Here is a 23,751-nt window from a genome sequence, read left to right on the forward strand (position 1 = left end):
TACACCCATCTTCAGACATATGTTACAAGCAAGTACAAAACCTAAGTTAACAGCACACTCAACACGTCTCAACGTTACAGAAAATGAGATCAGGTCATATGAGTTACATACCACAAACTTACACTCCTTCCTACCCTACCAGGCGTACAGTCTTGACAACTCAAAGAAAGTGTCGGGGCGCTGCATGGTCATGTGCTCCATGCATTCACATGTAATTCAATAATAATATACTCAGAATATAAATCTAACAGGGTGTAATTACGACGGGCTAACGGGTACTCGGAAAAATTTATACGAGAGTTTGGAGCTAAAATTCTTAACAAGACGCGGCAGTCAGGCCGCCAAAAATTAAATAGTAAGTTTGTGTCAATGGAATATGTTGGACCATGTTGCCAATAAATAACTATAGCCTTCAGGCAGGCTGGCGTTCGCGTAGGCTTCCATACAAGGAAGTAGTTGGGGGGAATATTAGTACATACGGTCGAAGGGAAAACAGATAAGTTTAAGCAATCCGGTGTATACGAAATTAAGTGTGGGGGATGTCCTGGGACATACGTTGACCAGACGGGTAGGGATTTTGCCACAAGGTTTACAGAACATAACTATAGTAATAATAGTGGGCTGGGGTGCCGTATGAGGGAGACTGGCCAAAAGCGGGCCCTGATAGAAGATAGCTTAAGAATTCAGCATTTAAACCTAAAGGGAAGATTTTAGATAACTTTGAAGATCTGGAGATCTACGCGCGTATACAGCACGCTGCACACCCAGTATTTAATAAACAGGCTTCCGGTGGGAACAACTGGTTTTCTGGCTTGTTTGAACGGATACTGTTTTGAACTTGGTATCTATTATCCCCTCATTAGAAGTATGATTGTGTATTTTATAGGAGCTGGTGGTGTTCTGTCCACGTACCGTTATGATAAGCTAGGTTTTTTGCCGAGTGGTTGGCTAGTTTAACGTCATACAGGGAAAGTTAGATGGGCATATAGGTTGGCATTTACAGATTTGTTCACCACCGTGCCCTTTGCGTGCTCTTTGGTGACACCATGGTTTATTTTATTGATTTTAGACTAAAGTTTTAACACTTTTAACGTTCTGTATTTGTTTTTTAAAACTCTACAGCTCTCTGGTATCCGGATAGCATAGGTAGGACTCGGGCAAGGAATGTATGAGGTATAGCCCACGTATCTTTTGGGATTTTGTGAAAATGCTCTTCCTCATACCATTAAACTTTTTCCATGTGGTAGAGGAGTGTAAGTTGGTGTTTGAAGGCTTCTGTCTGGGCAGTCATGGCCCATGAGTATCACTTGGCTGTAACTCGATAGGCGGATGGCTTCCGCCGATGTGGTTGCCGTTGGCTATAACAGATGGCGCCTAAGGCGTTTGTGTACGCGAGCTGATCACAGGGGTTTAGTTTATGATGGATAATGTTGGTTATATTTAATTTAGTGGTATTCTTTTAGAGATTTGAGAGGTTGAAAGGTTTATTCACCAAGGAACTCCCCCCCCTCTCCCTATTATTTATTTTATATTGACATATGGTTTGAGTTGTGTTTGGTGCCACTACTGTCTATAGGCACAGTATGGCAATGTAAAAAAAAATGGAGTTTTAAAAAAAATTAAAAAAAATTTTAGTGTTAACGTGTACAGAAGTACTATTCCGACTGCTAGTCGTAATTACAGACTGTTAGATTTATATGATGAGTATATTATCCTTAAATTACATGCAAACACATGGAGCACATGACCATACAGCACCCCATACCGAGGGCACTTCGCTGCTGGTTGACTTGTTTAGCGCCAGTACATGCTCTGCTTCAAGACTGCTCGTGCCGCAGTCATATGTTATTCGACACTTTCTTTGAGTTGTCAAGGCTGTACGCCTGGTTGGGTAGGAAGGAGTTGAAGTTTGTGGTATGTAACTCATATGACTACATCTCACTTTCTGTAACGTTGAGACGCGTTGAGTGTGCTGTTAACTTAGGTTTTGAACTTGTTTGTAACATATGTCTGAAAATGGGTGTAATCCCAAAACGCGTAACATGTTCTAATAAAAGATTCAATTGAACATCTCATGACTTTATTGCGATTGTACAGCATTGGTTGCCAGTTATTTGTCTGTCCAACTTGTGCAATGCCCTTTTCATAGATGTCCATTCCTGTTCAAATGAACTGCCTGTGTGGTATTCATCAACGTAGTATCTACAGCCCAAGAGAAATTCAGAGGCATTCCATGAATGACCTCCACTTCAGTGTCCCACTGCTTTCCGCATTTATTCTTCCAGACAATTCTCTTAAACTCCTATCCACTCTTCATCGCGATTCAATTGAGATCTGAGCTTATAACTGGCCCTACGGGTGCCACACAATCTACGAACAGGATTTACAAAACGATAGATTTCGACTTCTAGACGTAGATAATCGGACAATTCTTCCCATAAATACAGAAGTACGAGTATTAACAAGAGCCTCACCAGGACGCTACCTCAGATGGAACTTTTTTGTGCCTCGATCCTTTTTGAAGCATACCTCCCGTGCGGAAGCGAGAGTTTTCTATAGCTACCGACGGTTGCGAATTGAAACAAAGAGCGACAGAGGGAGAGAGAAAGGGACTCCCCTCTCTTCCAATCCGCTCCAAGGCCAAACCTCGTGTGCAATCATGACTGTTTGTACTGAAGCCATAATGTTATGTAATTGCAGTACGTAAAGTTTCGAAATTTTTATCATTATGTAATTTGTTAAAAGAAAGGCGAACAAACATGTAAAAGTAATGCATCCACAGTTTGAAACAGTTGCTGCAAAAATCGATGTTTCACACTATTTTACATGTAAGTCAACTTAAAGATGCAGAGCTACAATTTTTGTAGTATGTGTATTCTGATATAAAGCATAACATGTGGAATTTATGAAAGCCCATACATTAATTTCTGTCATCAGTGATAATACCTGCAACAGCTGCAAAATTTTACATCAGCAGTTGATTTTATCACTGGGGATGTGTATCAACAGTTCTGCATGTCCCATCAAGAGAAACGTGTATTCTTGTGTGTCTCCATTGTTGTTGTTGTTGTTATTAGCAGAAGTAGTATAATTATCACTACCATGTGCTGCTCGTGTACTTCGCATGTCGTAATGTTGACTCATTGAGATGTCAGGTTATATATAAGAGAGTGCACAAATGCCTTAATTTTATCAGGTGGAATAAACGCATAAAGAAGTAAATAAATGTACACAATGTGCCAAATTCCGCCACTTTTTATAACGCACATTACACTATTTCTAAGGACACGGGCTCTGTCGTTTCTAGCGACTCTTAGTGTCTGTTCTGCTGGGGTTGGCATCGTGTTGTGGATCCCCGTACGCTCTGTAGCGTACGGCGTTAAAGGTCTAAAAATTTCGTAAAAGTGACAGTACCTTGCTGCATTGTCACTTTTATCGCAACGACAATGAACGGGAGTCTTAAAACGTCACGTGTCAGAGATCTGTGCTGAAATTTAGTGAGCGAGCAGTCTAGATCGCATCACATCGCATAGTGATTTTTTAATCCGGACCTGTGCTCCACCTTCATGCTGAGTGCCCTGGGGACGCTCCCAAGACAGCAGCCGTGTTCACAGGCCGCGTGGACACGCTCCTGGCTGGACGGCCGAACACTCAGCCGTCCTGCCGCATCCCGACATACCCGCTAAGCCATCCAGTCTCAGCCTCACAGCAGATGTCTGGCTCCAGAGTGTGGACAGCGGCGGTCTCAACGTCCCTGCGGTCTGGCGGCTCTACGGGACCTGTTGAGTGACGTCAGCTGAACACGACACAGCTGGAGAGACTCGTGGACTCTCCTTGTCTGCGAACTCAGGCTCTTGTCAGGGCTAGAGGCGGTGTGCTCTACTCCTGTGTCAGCATGATCTCTCCTTATCTGACATCGAATGAAATCTGTCCTCAACCTTGATGTTTGTTACTTGTAACCTTCCCCGTAAACATAACTAACTCGACCTTCTTTTGTAAGGAGAAAAACGTACACTTGCAAGATCTCAACCCTAGATACCAAACACCCGTCCTCTCTTAAAATAAATGGCGATACGCATGATAATACTCATTTTAGACGTCTTGAATGCAGAGTTTTTAAAGTTCTGCAGGTGCAGGTTGCCTGCCACCGGCTCCGCCCCACTGCAGCTGCCTGATGCACGAGTGCAGAGTACTGTGCAGCGGGGTGACGTCCAGAGCCCTCAGACCCGCTTCATGTCGCAAGTGTGGGAAGACGAGTGTGGAGCCGGTCACGTCTGCCCCATGTGTTTAGAAACTTTGTTCTTCAAGTAGAACACATGTTATTTAACATGAAAAACGGGTAAGCAATACGAGCAGATAGTATTTCAATGCCATGCGCATATATGGTCAACACTGTTTAGCAATATTTTAGGACATATTCTGCAGCAGTTTTTCATAAAACACACTCACACACACACAGACACACACACAGATCTCTGTTACGGACAGAGGAAAGGTGAAATCTGGCAATATTACTTCTTCAAAGCAAGGTTCCTAAACAGTCAGTTCGTGATTTTACGTCTCCGTCGCATTGTGCCAATGAAGTTGTTTGACGAAAATGATCGTGGTGAAAGGGTATCGTCATCATTGTCACCACCATCCTCTCATAAAGAATAGTCTAACGTCAATCAACTATTCTTCTCTCCATTTAACGGGTCTTCTCTATGACTGCCGCAACTAAATCGCAAGGTACAAATAGTAGCACAAAGAAACGCTCATAGAGTTTATTTTGCCTCGTGTAAGAGTTAGTCGAATAGCCACATATAGCGACGCTTACCGGTCACAACTGTCGCGAGCTTTGACGTTTAGGCGTGGCAATTTGACCGTCGCTGTATACTGCTCCTGGAGGTGCCACACTGTCGCTTGTCGGTTGACCGGCACTATAAACGCGAACCTCTTACTCACCGTTCCGCACAGTAGTTCGAGCTCCGACAATGGGCGAACGCAGCGGAGCGTGCCAGAAACAAGTGGTACACGAGCGTTGAAAAGCTATGTGTTCAGAAGGTCTTAACTGCGTACAGTCATAATCGTCGCGCAAATCTCCGCGCGACATAGACAGCTGGGGCTCACACCTTGCAAGTGTGCGTCTTGTATATCAGACCAGGTTGGTGATCTCTTGTTAGATGCAATCAGTTGTGATTAGATAACTGTTTCTTTTCTCCAGTGTGATTATTATTTACTTCTGATGTTTTTATTTCTATGCACTTTAATTAGGACAGAATTTTCAAATGTGGTGCAGCTCCATCATCATGTGTTGATTTACTTCGACAACAGTTTTTATAGAATACCTAAATGAGCACATTACACTTAGTTTTTATAGAATACCTAAATTAGCACATTACACTTTATTTAACGATAACGAACTTCCAAATAATATACTCACCAGCTTTATACATCCACTCAAACTGAACATGACGCTGCCTCTCACATCTCACCCTGCTGAACGTGGCTCTTGTGATGCGTCGAAAAGCATGCACTGACTGGGACAGGATATGATGCCTCAGATCATCCGTTTGCAGCGTTGTCATGTTCCATTCCATGTTGTTCAACCTTTCAAAATAAAATGGAGTCAGCTTATGTGACAGATGATATTCTGAAACCTGACTGTATTTTGTAAACTAGAATAGTGAAAACTAAATTGAACTTGCCCTTCTCCAGCTTTTAAGTTTCCCATTGATAGAGGTCGACAGCCCATTAGAGACGAATCGAGGTGTCAGACAGGAATTGTTGCGTACATCACGGCTGGTATGCGAGTCTGCTAACATATTCTGGTGAACTGATCGTTTCTGATGAAATACAAGAATTCACATACAAACATGCAGCCAGAACTCTGATTGGACAAGCACAGCAGACCGCCTTCAAAGGCATGGAGTGGGCGCTCCCCCACAACATGGCTCACCGTCTGCTCCTTGGCGCCATAGTCACGAGCAGCACTTCCACTATAATAGCACGTTTTCAAGGCGTTGCCATGTCTCTCCTGTGCCATTTGGATGAGGCTGAATCTTGGTCTTTCTTGACAAGAAAGACCATACTACGCTACCTTACTCAGTTGGACTGAATTCTTATAGCACTCTGTCTTAGGAATTAGCACCTTGGCATCCTTGATTGTGAGATTAGCAGGGACAAAATTGGACAGAACATGCAACCACTAAGTGGGAGCTGTTGTAGCAATGTCATTAATAGTCAACATGGCTCCTTAACGCTTTAGCACGATATGCGACAGCTCAATAACCAAGGGAAATTGCAGCGTTGTCTTTTTGTCTGCATTTGCTCCCCAGTTTTTTGCGGGAATGTAGTGCAGTTGATTTAGAATAGAACCAAACGTCCGCGCAATGCTGCATAAATGACAGTGACAGGAAGAGGGAGGCACCAAGGTAATTAAGGAAGTAGCTGCAGGAAATTTTGGTCCTGTCCAGGGGCACATATGACTGCCTGTGTGCCTCTGTATCATGGAGGTAGAACTCTGTGGGCTCAGTTCCGCTTGTGTTTTGCAGGAGTCTCTATCTGTAAAAGTACTCCCTCAGTTTGGTGTCAACTCGGAGGCTCGTCGACACAGTCAGTAAGTAGCCAGTTCCACTAGATGAACGTGGTCACTAGGCGACCACTACGAACAACAATAAAAAACTACCTGGGACCTTGGAGTGCGAAGAAATTGCCTAAGGGGACACGTGAAACGGGACCTGGATCAGTGGAGTGGGCTTGTGTTCACCGGCGAGCACAGGTTTCGAACGTCGACTGGGGCTCGTCGTACAAGGCTGTGTAGGTGACCAGGCACCGGTGCAGGTCTCTATCCATGGGTTCTGCTGCGGGGCGGGACTGTCGTATTTTGGGCTGCTATTATGGTAATATCAACAGTAGCAGAAAACAGTAGAACGGGATTAGGATTCTTTAGGAAGGTAGAGCAGAGAGTGTGTTGCAGTGAACAGTTCAGTGATACAGTTACGCTTATCACAATCGACAGCAAACCAATCCCGACAACGATAGTTCAGGTAGTACATGCCGACGTCGGAAGCTTAAGATGACAGAAAAAGTATACGAAGGTATTGAAAGGGTAATACAGTACGTAAAGGGAGATGAAACTCCAATACTCATGGGAGACTGGAATGCAGTTGTAGGGTAAAACCTGGAAGAAATGGTTACTGGAGAATCTGGGGTTGGGATAGGGAATGAGAGAGAAGAAAGACTAACTCACTTCTGTAATAAATTTCGGTTAGTAATAGCGAAAACTCTTAATCACAAGAGGAGGATGTATAATTGGAAAAGGCTGGGTGATATGGGGAACTACAGTTAGATTACATCATGGTCCGACAGAGATTCCGAAATGATATAGTGGATTGTAAGGCGTACGCAGGAGCAGATATAGACTCATATCACAATGTAGTAATGATAAACAATACGTTGCAGTTTAAGAGATAAGTCAGAAAGAATCGATACGCAAATATGTCAGTTACAGAAGTACTAAGGAATGACGAGATACTCTTGAAGATCTGCAAGGCCATGGATACAGCAACAAGGAATATCCCAGTAGGCAGTCCACTTGAACAGGAATGGATATCTCTGAAAATGACAATAACAAAAGTTGGAAAGAAAAACATAGGTACGAAGAAAGTAACTGCGAAGAAACCATGGGAATTAAAATAAATAACTGAAATATTTCTTTTATTACCCATGATGAAAGAGGACAGTTCAAAAATGTTCAGGGAAATTCAGGAATACAGAAATGCAAGTCCTGAGGGATGAAATAGACAGGATGGGTAGGAAAGCTAAGATGAAATGGCTGCCTGAAAAATGTGAAGAAATCGAAAAAGAAATGATTGTTGGAAGGACTGAGTCAGCGCATAAGAATGTCAAAGCAACCTTGAGTGAAATTCTTAGCAAAGGGTGGTAGCATGAAGAGTGCAGTGGGAATTTCACCGTCAAAAAAGGAGGAGGAAGTGGATATATGGAAAGAGTACATTGAAGGCCTCCATGAGGAGGGAAGATTTGTCTGATGTGATAGAAGAAGAAAGAAGAGATTTAGAAGAGATAGGAGATCCAGTAATAGAATCAGAATTTAAAAGAGCTTTGGAGGACTTAAGATCAAATAAGGCAGAAGGGATAGATAACTTTCCATCAGGATGTCTAAAATCATTGGGGGGAACCGGCGACAAAGCGACTATTCACGTTGGTGTGTAAAATGTATGAGTCCGCCGACATACCAGCTAGTTTTCGGAAAAATATCATCCACAGAATTCCTAAGACTGCAAGAGCTGACAAGTGCGACAATTATCGAACAGTCTGTTTAACAGCTCATGCATCCAAATTGCTGACAAGAATAATATATTGGAGAATGGAAAAGAAAATTGAAGATGAGTTAGATGACTATCAATTTGGCCTTAGGAAAGGTAAATGCAACAGAGAGGCAATTCCGACGTTGCTGTCGCCGATAGAAGCAAGACTAAAGAACGATAAAGTTACGTTTATAGGATTTGTCGACCTGGAAAAGGCGTTGAGTAATGTAAAATGGCGCAAAGTGTTAGAAATTCTGAGACAAACGGGGGTAAGCTGTAGAGAGAGACGGGTAATACACAATATGTTCAAAAGCCAAGAGGGAATAATAAGAGTGGATGACCAAGAATGAAGTGCTCGGATTAAAAGGGATGTAGGCAGGGATGTAGTGTCCCGTCCGTATTTTCAGTATGTACATCGATGAAGCAATGATGGAAATACAAGAAAGGTTCAGGAGTGGGATTAAAATTGAAAGGGCATGAATGATACGATTCGCTGATGACATTGCTATCCTGAAAGTGAAAGTGAAGAAGAATTACATGATGGGCTGAATGGAATGGACAGTCTAATGAGTACAAAATATGGGTTGAGAATAAGTCGAAGAAAGACGAAGGGAATTGGAAGTAGCAGAAATGAGAACAAAGGTAAACATAACATCAGGATTAATTGTCACGAAGTATATCAAATTAAGGAATTCTACTACCCAGGCAGCAAAATAACCAATGACAGATGGAGCAAGGAGGACATCGAAAGCATTTGAGATGATGTACTACAGACGAATGCTGAAAATTAGGTCAACTTACAAAGTAAGGAATGAGGTGGTTCTGCGCAGAATATAAGAGGAAAGGAATATGTGGAAGGGACACGATGATAGGACATCTGCTAAGACATCAGGGAATGACTTCCATGGTACGAAATTGCAGAATACATCCAGCAAATAATTGAGGACGTAGGTCGCAAGTGCTGCTCTGAGGTGAAGAGGTTGGCATAGGAGAGGATTTTGTAGTGGACCACATCAAACGAATGAGAAGACAGATGACTCAAAAAAGAGAAAAAAATGGAAAGGTCTCTAACGTTTCGTCTCCAAATGCTGGAGACATCTTCAGAGGCTATAAAGGCTCAGGCAGCAGTTTGAAACTTCTATAAACTCTACAAGCTGAACTGTTTGTTCGGATCCCTGCCACAGTCGGGCTGTGATGTCGTCAGACGGCTGCTTAAGAGCGCAGAGTCACGAGTGCGTGTGTTGTCGAGCTTCTGCTGGGGAACACTTGGCGCTGGTTTCTGTATTCAGCACTGCGGCCAGCAACTAGTCTAATTTCTCTCATTCTTCTTTCCGTTAAAGTTGCTTTCGTGCTTTGGAATTTGAATGCCCTCTCTGTAAATTCAAGGAGAGTAATATTGGTTCCGTATCGCAGAGACGAATTTTTAGTTTCCCTGGTCCCAGTGGATGTTCTGCAACTGCCGATTTATTGCTATTTCGCAGATGACAACTGCTCTTCTGTTCCTTAAGCAAGAAATCATTACTTCTGTTTGCGCTACACATGTGTGCTTGACTGTGTGTGCAAGACAATTTATAATTTCCACCTGTGGCAAGTGCTGGCCGCACATTCTTTACAGTGTTCAAAATATTCACGCTCCTTCGTAAATGGTGTAAACACTGCATCAATACTATGTATTCCTCGTACTCTGATCATGTGAACCGTGACTGCTTTTACGAATGGGAGTAAATCTTTGTTTCTTCTTCATGAGAAGCCCCATACCTTTATGGACTTATTGCCCTATTTATCTCTTTCTCAGATTAATCATTTCTTCTGAAAGTAGTGTTTAAATGGTCGGAGCGTTCCTCCAACTACTCTAGTGACACATTATTTAAGCCCAGCCCACCAATGTTCTCATTACCGCTCTTTTGAGTTTGGGACAATGACTGGAATTTTTGTGAATGTATCCATATGTGTGAGTGAGGTTTTTGCAGATCTTCTGTGCCTAACATATGTGGATTTTCCAAGTAGCCGTACATTCTAAAATATTTCAACATCTTTCTCTTTTTCTATACTGGATTTTATATTATAACTAATATCATTCGGAAAGTTTAGAAATTCTGAGTTCTTTTTGTCCATGAGGCTATATAACGAAGTATAAGTGCCATCAATATAACAAAACCAACGATAGTGATTTTTCTTGCTGGGCTGATGAGCTGTTCCTTCCAGTTTTACATATAGAACTCTGTTGTAACTGTGCTGAGTGTGTTTCCTATAATGTTGTAATGAATACAGTTTCAGAAAACTGGACGATTTATTCCAGAGCCTCACAAACTGAGCGAAGTTAATAACGCTTTGGTCCGCCTCTGGTCCTTCTGCAAGCAGTTATTCGGCTTCGCATCTGTTGGCATTTAGGAGACGAAGTCTTACGCACAGAAATATGCCATGCCATGCCATGCCATGCCATGCCTAATACCCTATAAGCAAAATTCACCAGTAGGTTGTGTTTAAATTAGTTACAAGTACGAGTACGGGTGTTAGTGTTTGCAGGAATTACAAAAGAAACGAGAAGTGTAGAAATGGGGTGGCCATGACATTGGCTCACGGGCCATGCCCAGGCACAAGTGCATTTGGCTCATTATATACATCTCCCCAGATAACATTTCTTAAATTTTCTCTGAAGTGCTCAATAAACACTGGGTTGAGCAACCTTACAGTTTTATTTCATGGTTTCTGAACTGTACACCTTGCTGTGTTTTCTAATTTAATCAATTGTACATCATGGGCTGATAATCCATTTATCAATGTGAAAGCATGTGTTAGTTTTACACCCTCTTGTTGTACAAATACATTATCTATTAGAGCGCTACTGCCTTGAGCTATACGTGTAGGGAAATTGATAGCTGATTCTATGTTATATGCAATTAATAACACTTACACTTTTCCGATCTGAACTGGTTAGAAAGTTTACTTAGAAATCATCACAGATTAACAACTTCCTGTTTTTGGGTGACAGACAGCGTAATAGGTCATCTACATATGCTAACAGATCATCTACTTTATTTTTTATTCCCCTGATATTCTGATGAAGTAAGTTGATACTACCCGTAGTTTCATCCCTATTTACTGTATATGGAGCTTCTGTTATTCTGTTTTTTAGTGTTGCCTGTTTGGACTTTGAACTTAACATAACCTGGTCCCATTAACCACAGGGGTCACCATCGTGTGACTGAGGCTCCCCCTTACAGTGTCTGCTAATAGAGAAGCTGACTTATCTTTCCCCTTCCTATTTAGGTGCAGGCCATGCGTAGTGTGTCCTCACCTACCAGTAGTATCAACAGGAACATCGCGTGTGTGAGGTTTTCGCGGTATCTGGAACATCACGTTCCTCCACTACTTCAGATAGCAAGCCAGAGTGTTAACACGCCTTACAGCAGTGTTTACGCAGGACCGAACATGGCGCTGAAAGACCTCCACAGACACCACATTTGTGTGGCCAGTTCATGTTCCTATTTCATCCAAGTCTCTCGCAATAGTACACCTTGGATTCACACCACAGGCTGTTTCCTGCTGCCCCAACTGTGATTACCTGATCTCCCTAGCATTTGTTTTCACAAAACTTATGAGCTGGTACGCTGCACCTAATTCCTCCTGACGCTCCTGGCCTTGACTGTTAACTAGAAGCAATATTCTTCTTTTCCTATTCTGATTTGATACCTACATGTCTTTTTTTCTTGAAGCTAATATTCTGCTTCAAAATACATTCAACTACATCTGGATGAGGCCCTTCCTCCACTACTTCTGATAGCAAGCCAAACTGATTTACTAACTGAATTTCGAAGTTTTTTCAACAGTTTCCCTTTTTGCTTCTACCTTTCCCCAGCGCCCCGTCCCTGTTTCTTCCCTTGGCCTACATAATTCCAAGTCCTCATTTTCTAATTCAGCCTCAAGGGCACAAATTTTTGCCTCATGTTCAGCCACCTTTCTGTCCTTTCTACATAACGTACGTTGCCATGGGGAGTGTCTTACCTACCCAGTTTCCTCGCCGCTACATTCGCCCCAATAAACTATAAGCTACACAGTCTTCACATCCCCGCCTTCAGATTTCTACAGCAAACATCACATTTGCTAGACATGTTTTGACAGAAAAATTTACACAAAGGAAGAGGATAACTTGGCACAAGAGCACTGATGTTACGTAACCTGTATTAATACGCAATGAAGCGCTAATGTAAACAAACTTTTAAAAAATCTCAAAAACTTCATAAAACTACCCTTGTAATTCTTTCTACGCCACAACGTATTCTTCAAACTTCGTGTTTTGTTTAACACTAGTGATCTTAGGGAACTTCACTGTCTTTGTCAGAATGTGTCGGTTCCAGAAACGCGATTTTCTTTTTAAATGCATTCCCATCAAATGAGGAAAAAGTTACCTTGCAGTGCATTACTGTGGGCAGTGTACAGTCAAGTCCAGTTAAAATGTGAAATCTGCACTAGATTGCACATGTTTTAATTTTCGTTCCTGCATTCCTTTTTCCGTCAAAAATTAAACGCTTGCTCCAGGTATGTCTCTCGACATAACCTACAAACTTTGCAGTACCATATGAAGTTTCCATAGGAATCGTTCAGTTTCACTGAAAACCGTTGCAGCTGAAAACGGAAGACGCATGTAACTTCAGCGATTATACTATGCTTTCTTCCAATTTCGCCATGTGCCAAAGGCCTGCAAATTTAGCACAACGTGCTTTTTGATGTACAAAACAAGGAATCTCGTCTGTCGACATTCGTGATTTTATCCTGTTTCATTATCAATCAAATCTTTAAACTCTTTCTGCATATTCCAGAATCCGAATCAAGAACAGTTCTCCACATGAGTAACCTAGAGGCAGGTATCGTCCGATTTGTGAGGCAACTTAAATCACTTAATAACAGCAAGTCTTCCGGTCCGTACTGTATACCAATTACGTTTCCTTCAGAGTATGCTGATGCAACAGCTCCATACATAACGACCTTATACAACCGTCCGCTGGACGAAAGATCCGTATGAAAAGATTGGAAAGCTGCACAGGTTACACCAATATTCAAGAACAGTGGAAGGAGTAATCCAGTAAATTACAGGTCCATATTATTAACTTCGATATCCAGTAGGATTTTGGAACATATATTGCGTGTGAGGACTATGAATTACCTCGAAGAAAACGGTCTATTGACACACAGTAAAGACGGATTCAGAAAACATCATTCTTGTGAAGCGCGAAGTGTTGAGTGCTATCGACAAGGATTTCGAAAAGGCCTTTGACACTGTACCACACAAGCGGCTTGTACTGAAATTGGGTGCTTATGGAATATCCTGTGATATCCTGTCGGAGAGGTCACAGTTCCTTATAACTGACAGTCATCGAGTGAAACAGAAGTGATTTCTGGCGTTTCCCAACGTAGTGTTATAGGCCCACTGCTGTTCATTATCTATATAAATGATTTCGTAAGAATCTGAGGAACAATCTGAGATCAAAAAATGCAAAACGATTTAGAAAATATACCTGTATATTTTGGAAAGTGGCAATTGACCCTAGATAATGAAGTCCTCCATATGAGTGCTAAAAGGAATCTGTTAAACTTTGGTTACACGATAAGTCACTAAATCTAAAGCCCGCAAATTGAACTAAAACCGTATGAATTATAATTACGAGCCACTTAAATTGGGAAGAACACATAATGTTGAGGGGGAGGCTACCCAAAGACTGCGACTAATTAGCAGAATATTTAGAAAATGTAACAGATCTACTAAAGAGACTGCCTACGCTACGCTTGTATGCCCTCTTTTGGAGTACCACTGGACAGTGTGGGATCCTCACCAGATAGGGTTAATGGAGTACATTGAGAAAGTTCAAAGAAGAGCTGCACGTTCTGTATTACCCAGAAATAGGGGAATCAGTGTTACTGACATGATACAGAATTTGGGGTGGACATCAAAAGGGCGTTTTTCATTGTAGCAGAATCATCTCACGAAATTTCAGTCACCAACTTTCTCCTTCGAATGCGAAAATATTTTGCTAACGCAGACATACTTAGGGAGAAACGATCGTGGTAATAAAATAAAGGAAACGGAAGCTATCAGGGAAAGGTATGGGCATTGGTTTTTTCCTCGCACTGTTCGATATTGGAATAATCGAGAATCGTTGTGAAGGTCATTCGATGAACCCTCCGCCAGGCACTTAGGTGTGATCTGCAGAGGATCCATGTACATGTACATCAAATGTCGTTTCACAGTAGATATGCACTACCTGTAACGTATATGAATTGAGAAACCTCTTCGCTCTCTTCTGTCACTGCCACTCATTTTAAAGAATCGCGTCGGTAGATCATTCGACTGCCTCCTTCGTGCTAACAGCCACTGGCCCAGTGAACCTCCACTGTACCGAGATCACACAGCGAAGGGTAAACAGCGCTGACAGCGCGAGTCTGCCGAACTCGAGAGACTTGTGCCGGCCGGAAGACGCCGCACCGCGACGCCGGATGAAGCGCCGCGCTCTTCCGGGCGCCTCCGAGAAGGACCGAGCGGAGCCGAGCGGAGCCGAGCGGAGCCGAGCGGAGCCGAGCGGCAGGCAGGCCGGGCCCGCGCCGCCCGTGGGCCAGACACGCCGCACGCGTGACTCGTGGCACGGCGCGGCCGGCCGTGATTATGAGCCCCTACCCAGCTGCGGCGAAGTCACTCAGTCAACTACTGAGACGTCACCGGTGGCCACAGGTTGGATGTAAGATGTAATACTTCACATATGTTCGTTTCATATTTTCCAGGAAAAAGATGTCTATTTTTACAAGTGACAAACAGCAAGCGTGTAAAACACAACGCATCAGAATAACACATATTAAAAGCATAATATTGCCAAGGAATACAGCAGTATCAAGAGCCATCAACTAGAGATAATTACAGAGAACACTGCAATATTTTGAGAAATGTCATTAGACCAGCTGATAGTATCAGCTGTGAGAGTAATAAGTACAAATCTGAGAATAACAGCAAATTACGCTGGTATATAACGAGGACAATGCCAGGCGAGCAGCGGAAATCTTCGGTTATCTGTTTACTGAATGTCGTAGTGTGAAGACGTTACTAACGTTAACGGGATTTGCAAACGTTTAAACAATAAAGTCTTGTACGTCGAAGAAAGTTCAAACTCCTGCGCCTCACTCACTCAAATTGCTTGTAACACCATTTTTAATGTGGGCAACTAAAGGTAAAGCTGAAGGATGCAAACTGTAAGGATATGGAAGCAGTAATTGTGCAATAAGTAAGGGTGCATGTGCTTGAGATCATATATTATTTGGGACAATATATTTTTCTATATCATGCACTACCGCTTTTGCGTCAGTCACCTAGTTCGTTAAATTTATTTTTTTCCTGTGCGAAAGTAAATATTCAGTCATAAGGCTGCAAATATAACATGTTGGTAATATCTAAATCAACTTCCACTTCCATACTCCACAAACCCCTGCGAAGTGCGTGGTAGAGGGTTTTTCCTGCAGTAGCACATACTGGACCGTCTCCCCGGCCACTTCGCTCCTGTGCGCCCTGTAATTAGTGTGACCTCGTCTTTGCCGGCCCTACGAGAGCGACAGCCACGCGTCCGTCTTGTATTCTCAGATTCTTCGCTTCATACAGCTTCTTGGAATGTTGTGAGTAGGTATTCATCTTGAGATGATTTCTCTACATGAAATCTCATTTTTTTTAATCTCGTCTTTGATTGAATAACAAAAATTTGAAAAGATTCAACCTTGAACAAACACGGTTTCTTCTCTTTTTACCGATACGTATTTAAGCCATATTTCATTATCACCAGCGGGTTTCCTTTATTCTTCTGCAGAGTAAAGAGTAAACTGTCGCACTGGGATACACATATTTTTGGGAATGTGATATTTTTGCTCAGAACGTTATAACAGACATGTAAACCATAGTAACACATGCCGTTGTTCATGTCGCTGCACGTCATCTGCAATACCGAGATACCAGCCAAACTGGAAATAGCAGACAGGCACATCAGCAACAGCATGTGCCATTAACGCATACATACTTCTTAGAACGTTTCGAATGCAAATGTACAATTCTAAAATTATACGTTTCCCCGTGTAACAATATATTCTTTCTAGAATCAAATTTTCACTCTACAGCGGAGTGTGCGCTGATATGAAACTTCCTGGCACATTAAAACTCAAACTCGCGACCTCTGCATTTCGCGGGCAAGTGCTCTACCAACTGAGCTACCAAAGAACGACTCGCACCCCTTCCTCACAGCTTTAATTCCGCCAGTACCTCGTCTCCTACCTTCCGAACTTCACAGAAGCACTCCTGCGAACCTTGCAGAACTAGCACTCCTGGAAGAAAGAATATTGCTGAGACATGGCTTACCCACAGCCTGGGGGATGTTTCTAGAATGAAATTTTCACTCTACAGCCGAGTGTGCGCTGATATGAAACTTCCTGGCAAACTGTGTGCCGGATCGAGACTCGAACTCGGGACTTTTGCCTTTGGCGGGCAAGTGTTCTATCAACTTTTTTTCTTTTTTATGAAGAGGAAAAGAAAATTTTTCGCATCCACCGACGTGCGAACCCATGACCTTCCGTATGCTATTCCCGCGCGCTGACTACTTTTTATTTTTTTTTTATTTTTTATTTTTTTTTTTTTTAGGATGGTCACAGGGCGTGGTACACGCCGCTCTAGCAATGGGGTCTCTTCACGGCACCGCCAGTGCGTCGAGGCCCAAGCCCCTCCCACCCCTTTTTTCATGTCCCCAGTTGGGTCATAGCACTAAGTGTGCAGAAATCTTAACACAAAATTCTCATTCTCCGATATAAGAAAGACAAAGAAACCTCTTCTCTGAGTAGAAACTGATCACTGACAAAAACTTAACAATTCTTCTTGAATCTCACAAATACTTTGGATGTCGAACACGAGTAATTCTGAACAAAATGTTTTGAAAAAACTCTTCCTGTAACATAGAAGTTTCGGAAGCAAGGTAATAGTAAATAATAATAAGAACACAAGTGACTTTTAATTTTCTTCTCTTCGTCCTCGTTCAAGGTGTTGTAGTGGTGCCACATATTTAACCGACACCCATTCTTTCAAAAATGACCTTCAGCATGTTGCCGTAGTGCTTCTTGTGGTTGCGATACGTGCTGATTTTTGCGTCTTCACACTTCATGTAAACGCGGACTTCTATCTCGTTGTCTGACTCAAGTTTGTTGATGACATAACTAACATATTTTCCCAGTAATCAGCTAATGGCTTTGGTTTTTAATTTCGGAAAGTATGTCATGTCTGCTCTCAGAAGGAGCGATTGCGTTATACATTCGGCCGGGGATCTGGCGAGAAAGGCGATTTGTTGGCTGATCCAATTCCAGTTATTCACACTGCCGCCACAGGTGAATCTATGGATGAGTGTATCCACCAGACTGCATTTTCCACAAAGGTGTGTCTGGTTTAAACCGATCCCATACAGTCTCTCGTTGGTGCTGATGACATTGTTAACGGTTTAGTACCATGCGGAAATAGTGTCTGCAGATAGCCCAGCATAGTTGATGTTCCGTCATACAGCTTTCCAGTCACAATTAGGGAATTTCTTTTCAATTTTGTTTCTGCCCTCATTTAACTTCCTTTCAAGTATGATGTCGCGCGTTGTGATACATGTGTTGCTTCTGATTTCGTCACTAAGGTAACTTGCTTCGAAGAAAAAGTTCCTCACATACTCCAGACGGGCATTAATCCTTCGAACATCAATCGGTGCTTGCAGGCTATGGGGTGTCACAGCCTCAAAGAGCTTTCTCTGAGTATATGGAAAGCCCGTTTGAGGAACAGAGCAGACGCTTTATTTCGAATGTCCACCAAACCGAGGCCCCCGTTTCTGACATCCAGTATAACGGTAGTCGCACCAACCCTGAATATGTCTCCTCCGCATAAATAATTGGTAACAGTGGACATAATCCCTTTCGCTACTAGTTTGGGGATTGGAAATACCTGTGCAGTGAAATACGCTTTAGACAAAATGCAGGAGTTCATGAATATGACTTTTCGCACCTGGTCCACAGTTCGATGGATGTTCTCCATTACAGCACCATGAACTTTCCTCCTAGCTTCCGTCCAGTTAAAAGCAGCCATCCTCATCGGACATGTCATTAAGGTTATTCGCAAAGTTTTATGTTTGTTGTCATGTTTTGCCCATGCCAGTCGGAGGTGATCTAGGCTCCGCAGATTCAATATTTTACTTTTGTTTTCATTGGTTATCGCTCCCGACGCTAGACAATACTTTTGGCTATTTCTTTCCACTGTAACTGTCTCCTCCTTATTCCTTATTACAACACCCACGTCATCAGCATAAACTCCTATGACGGTTTTCTCACCACTCAATGTTATGGCTGTTAATCTTGCGTGGACAGTGCGGAGAAAGGGCTCTAAAGATACGGAAAATAAAAACATAGATAAGGGACTGCCCTGTGGAACCCCTCGCCTTATCTGTATGGGTTTAGATGTTTGGCCATTGATTGCTGTTTTCGCTTTTATACCTGTTGCAATATTTCTTAGCATGTTGACAATCTGAGGATGGAAAGCCATTTTTGACAGCGTCGCAAAGAGGCATCTATGACTAACGCGGTCAAAAGCTTTGTTGAAATCTATAAAGATTGAAGCACATTTCATACTTGCCACTGACGTAATTGCAATGACGTCTCTGTATGCAGATAGACCTTCGAATATCGTTCTGGTTGGAGAACAAGATTAATGATGACTCAATATTTTGTTGGAAAAGGCACGGAGTCTTTTGTTGATAATACGCGAAATTATTTTGTAATCAGAATTTAGTAGCGAAAGAGGCCGAAAATTGTTGAAGTTGGTTTTGACTTAACTCTTAGGAATCAGTACTATTTTACTTTCCTTAAACTCTGCAGGGACCGCTTTTGCGGTCAGGACCACATTCGCCGTGGAAGTGATCTTGTCCCCAATTATAGACCAGTAGCGGGCATAAATATCCACAGGGAGGCCACCAAGTCCCGGAGATTTTTTGAGAGGTGAGTTACGCACTGCCTCATGCACTTCATCTTTAGTAATAGGTGACAGGATGTCAGCGTTTTCTGTTCCCGACAACTGTGGACCTAGAATAGTGAGAAAGTCCTCGAGAGCCGCATCGTCCACTGTGGTAGGGGCATATAAGTTGTCATAGTACCTGTGGACTTGGTCCAGTATTTCTTTCTGGCATGTGAGCCTTGTACCAGTATGCGTCTGGACTTCAGCAATAAAAGTTTGACGTCTGTTTTTAGCATGCCGCACCAAGTGATACAGAGAAGCAGTTACATCAGCTACTACTGATGTGGCTTTCGATTTAATTTTTAGTCCCTCCATCTGTTGCTGTTTATTGCTTAATAACTTGGCTTTTATTTTTTGATATCATTCAGACGAATTACGTCATCATGTGCCTCTTGATATAAGTCTCTTAAAACTTTATAATAAAACTCCATTGTATTCCTCAACTCCCTGCGCCACGCTACGCTATACTGCATGACAACTTTCAGCAGCCTTGGTTTAGCCCTCCTAGTCCACCAGTCAATGACTGTTGGGTGCTTGTCTGCTGTGCGGAGGCACATAGTCCACGCTACTCTTATATCCTGTTCCAGTTCTTCGTCAGTTAAAACAGACATATTCAAATTCCATTGCCCTCTGAATCGACGAGTTGGCTGTAATACTTAAATTAAAGCAAGTTAAAAGTGTACTGTGATCGCTAAAATACACGGGAACTGTTTCAACGTTTAATAAAAAAATTTCCAAATTTGGTGGCACGTAAATTCTATCTAGTCTGCTGCGGGAGTGGCTGGTTATATACGTGAAGTCGACTGATGTCTGGTGCTGAAGTTCCTATACATCTTTGAGTTGTCGATCACTTACAAACTTTTTTAACTGTGGCGAGTAGTTGAAATGGGGTTGTTGATCTTTCTGGTTTAAAAAACAGTTAATATGTCCACCTAATATAAGAGAACACGGATTTTTCCTCAATAAAAAAATTAGTTCATCTTGAAAAATCATCGCACCATCCAATTTATGGGAATTTCCTGATGGGGCGTAAAGGTTAAGCACGGTCATATCGAAAATTTATATGCCTACGGCTCTTCCTGATTCTAGTCGTTCGATTTCAGTCACCGGAATGCCTTCCCTTATAAGAATGGCTGTACCGATATTAAAGCTGTGACGAGGGGGCGTGAGTCGTGCTTGGGTAGCTCAGTTGGTAGAGCGCTTGTCCGCGAAAGGCGAAGGTCCCGAGTTCGAGTCTCGGTCCGGCACACACTTTTAATCTGCCAGGAAGTTTCATATCAGCGCACACTCCGCTGTAAAGTGAACATTTCGTTCTAGAAACATCCCCCAGGTTGTGGCTAAGCCATGTCTCCGCAATATCCTTTCTTCCAGGAGTGCTAGTTTCTGCAAGGTTCGCAGGAGAGCTTCTGTGAAGTTTGGAAGGTAGGAGACGAGGTACTGGCGAAATTAAAGCTATGAGGACGGGGCGTGAGTCGTGCTTGGATAGCTCAGTTGGTAGAGCGCTTGCACGCGAAAGGCGAAGGTCCCGAGTTCGAGTCTCGGTCCGGCACACAGTTTTAATCTGCCAGGAAGTTTGAATATATTCTTTGTTCGACAGAAAAATGAAAGGGAACCTATCATGACGGTAAAGCTTCGCCGAAACATGTTTGGGTGAAAAAGAAGAAACTGTGTTTTGTTGAAGGCAGGACGTTTTCTAATAACTTTTATTTACAGGTAGGCTTTGAGGGAATATTTGCGACTGCCAATACAGGTTTCTACGTTTCGCGCATCTACGTGTTTCTGTAAACCGACTGATTCCAAATATTACTCACTGGTATGGCAGGTGTAGGATAACTATTATCTGCTTATTTTTTAAGTGCACAGTTTTACATTTACAAACAAGTTAAGGAAGTTTTCAGTTTTCACTGCAGTTTAACTCTCGATTGAGCGCGACTATGGATAAAATACGCCACCAGCAAGTGGCATTGTCTTGTCCAATTCTCTGCATAATAAATAATAAAATTGCATTGTTGTTATAAAATTGCCAGCCGTACCTATACCTTCATTATAGCTTCAGCTAGCTCAGTGGTAAGTTGTGTTGTCATACGTCCAAGTGAGCAGCAGAAACGTATAATAAACAACTCGTGTGCCGTCTTAGAATACAAGGTACACAACGCTCCCAGTCGTGTAAGTGGCGTTCCTTTCACTCTCATCTCGTTACCTTTCGTCCACAAGCGGGCCCTGCCACCCTGTACAGGCCACAACAAAGCTGGCCGACAACGAGGAGGCTGCGTGGCCACTCGACGAGGATCCAGGGTTCGACACCGAATCAGGCAAGGAAATTGGCGATGACGCTGAGGAAGAAGAGGAACAGTTTGCCACACGACGTGACCGAGGTTCGGATCCCGAACGGGAACACAATTCAGACGATGACCGCGAACAGTCGCTCTCCACTGTTTATATTTTTATTAGGAAAGAGAAAAATGAAAATGGAATCAATTATGCGCTAATGTAGTCATAAAAACAAAAAGAAAGAATATTGTAAAAATATTTCCTGGGTCAGAAAGTGTATCCAGAAAGGTCATAAGTGAAATGGACAGTACTTAGTCTGGAAACGATTGACAAAATGTTAAGTACACACTCTTCTGTACTCAGTCTAAGAAAGAAAGTGTACAATATTCAAGAGAAAGGGATGCTAAAAACACTACAGAAGAAGATATAATGGCATTACTGGGATTGCTTTACCTCTTTGGGATTACGCAAGCCAGCCACACTAATGTTGTCGAACTGTGGAGGGCAGATGGCAGAAATATGGAGATTACGGGAGCTGTGATGAGCTATAGAAGACTGCTGTTCCTTTTCCGTTGCATCCGTTTTGACGACAAAAGCTCAAGACAAGAAGGGAAAGCAGCTGATAAACTTGTTGCAATAAGGCTGTTATTACAATGTGACAAATGGAGGGGTCTACATAGTCGATCAACTGGGAAGAGCGTATTCCATAGCATGGGTCACCAGAAGATGGCCACTGGTCGTATCCTATTCTTTAATCGATATAGCTGGAATAAGAGCTCAAATCATTTTCGACGCAAATGAGGTAAATCCAGAAAAGGAGCATTTTCCTTGAAAGACTTAGCATTTTCCCTTGCGAGGCTTCAGTTAGTCAAAACAGAAAATGTTGCTTCACTTCCTGTCAACGTAGCAACTTTCCTAGAGAAATTCAAAGATCCGTGGGTTGAAACAATTGGGTAGCCTGCCACCAAGAAAAGAGGACGGCGTGTGACATGTGGACGAGAGAAAAAGAAAAAGCACCTCTACTACCTTAAGTTGCAGCTCAGACCGCAGCTTTCTTTAGCAAAAGGCATGGGAGAACAGCGCTTACACGTGAAAAGTTTCAAGTAGTTCTCGAAAATGCGTAAGGCATTTAACAATGCATATAGAAAGAAATTTGTGATAAATGACACTGTCCAGCTCGAAGGTTAAGATCTTATCCAGATGTGATTAGGTACATGCGGTGCTTTTGCTTTGAGGTAGTACTTTTGGACGTGCTGATAGCCAGTAAAGGAATATTGGTTTAAAGAATTTTCTTCAAAGGCCCAATGAAATCTTTACAAGTTTTCTCCCAGAGCAACTTACGCTGTGCCTACGCGACAGAAGTTGCCTGCCTGTGGCAGTTCTGTCCAGTTGAAGCCGCTGACAAGAGGCGCCTTGAGCCCTGTGCTGAGACTGCTAGTGGATTCACGCGATCGGTTTTACCCAGTAGCGTGTGTGGGATACAGGTCACGTGTGTGGACACTGGAGCACTCGGCAGTGCAGAACACGGCTGCTTCTCTCTCTCTCGTGATCCAGACCTCGAGCAGAACAGACGTCTTTCTTGGGAGACGTTCCACGAACGGCCACCAACATCAGTTAATGTGAATCGCCTCCCCTTCCGTTGCCATCTTCAATTAGTAGTTTGGCCTCCTAGAAAGGCCTAAACCTGGTAACTTCCGTCTCTGGGCGCGCCCCTTGCACAGTGTGCACTGAAATCAAACATTTCCCCTCCTTCCCTGACCATGTTCACTTTGGTACAGACAACTACACCGTCTGTGCAGTGACTGTTAACTACGTCTGCCAGATCATTAATGTCCGACATGTGCAGCAGGAGCCCCGCAGCTCCCCCGCGACACGCCTGCCCGTGACCCTCGTCGTGCTGCCCACACATGGCCGAGCCGTCGCTCCTCGGGCCTGTACCGCCACAGTCCTGGGTGGCGGCCCTCGCGAGCTCACGTGACGAGTGTGGAGAGGGTTCTGACACCATCAGCCGGTCTGAGCACCCTCGTGTAGCAGGTGTAGTGCAATTTTATTCCTTCCTGGATCCATCTTTGATGAAAACTGGGCATCGGTTGCTTCACAGGTTGACAACTGAAAACATGT

At 43.0% G+C, this 23,751-nt stretch overlaps 1 protein-coding gene across 1 annotated transcript in view; it reads right to left on the reverse strand.

Moving 5' to 3' along the window:
* LOC126108267 (uncharacterized) overlaps positions 1 to 23,751 on the reverse strand; it is an 87,571-nt gene that overhangs the window by 41,174 nt on the left and 22,646 nt on the right. The window contains exon 3 of the mRNA XM_049913494.1: positions 5,423 to 5,589. Within this exon, the coding sequence (XP_049769451.1) occupies positions 5,423 to 5,589 (167 nt within the window). The remainder of the gene's footprint in view (positions 1 to 5,422; positions 5,590 to 23,751) is intronic.

The sequence above is a fragment of the Schistocerca cancellata genome, chromosome 11 (genome assembly GCF_023864275.1).
Source record: "Schistocerca cancellata isolate TAMUIC-IGC-003103 chromosome 11, iqSchCanc2.1, whole genome shotgun sequence".
Lineage (NCBI taxonomy): Eukaryota > Metazoa > Arthropoda > Insecta > Orthoptera > Acrididae > Schistocerca > Schistocerca cancellata.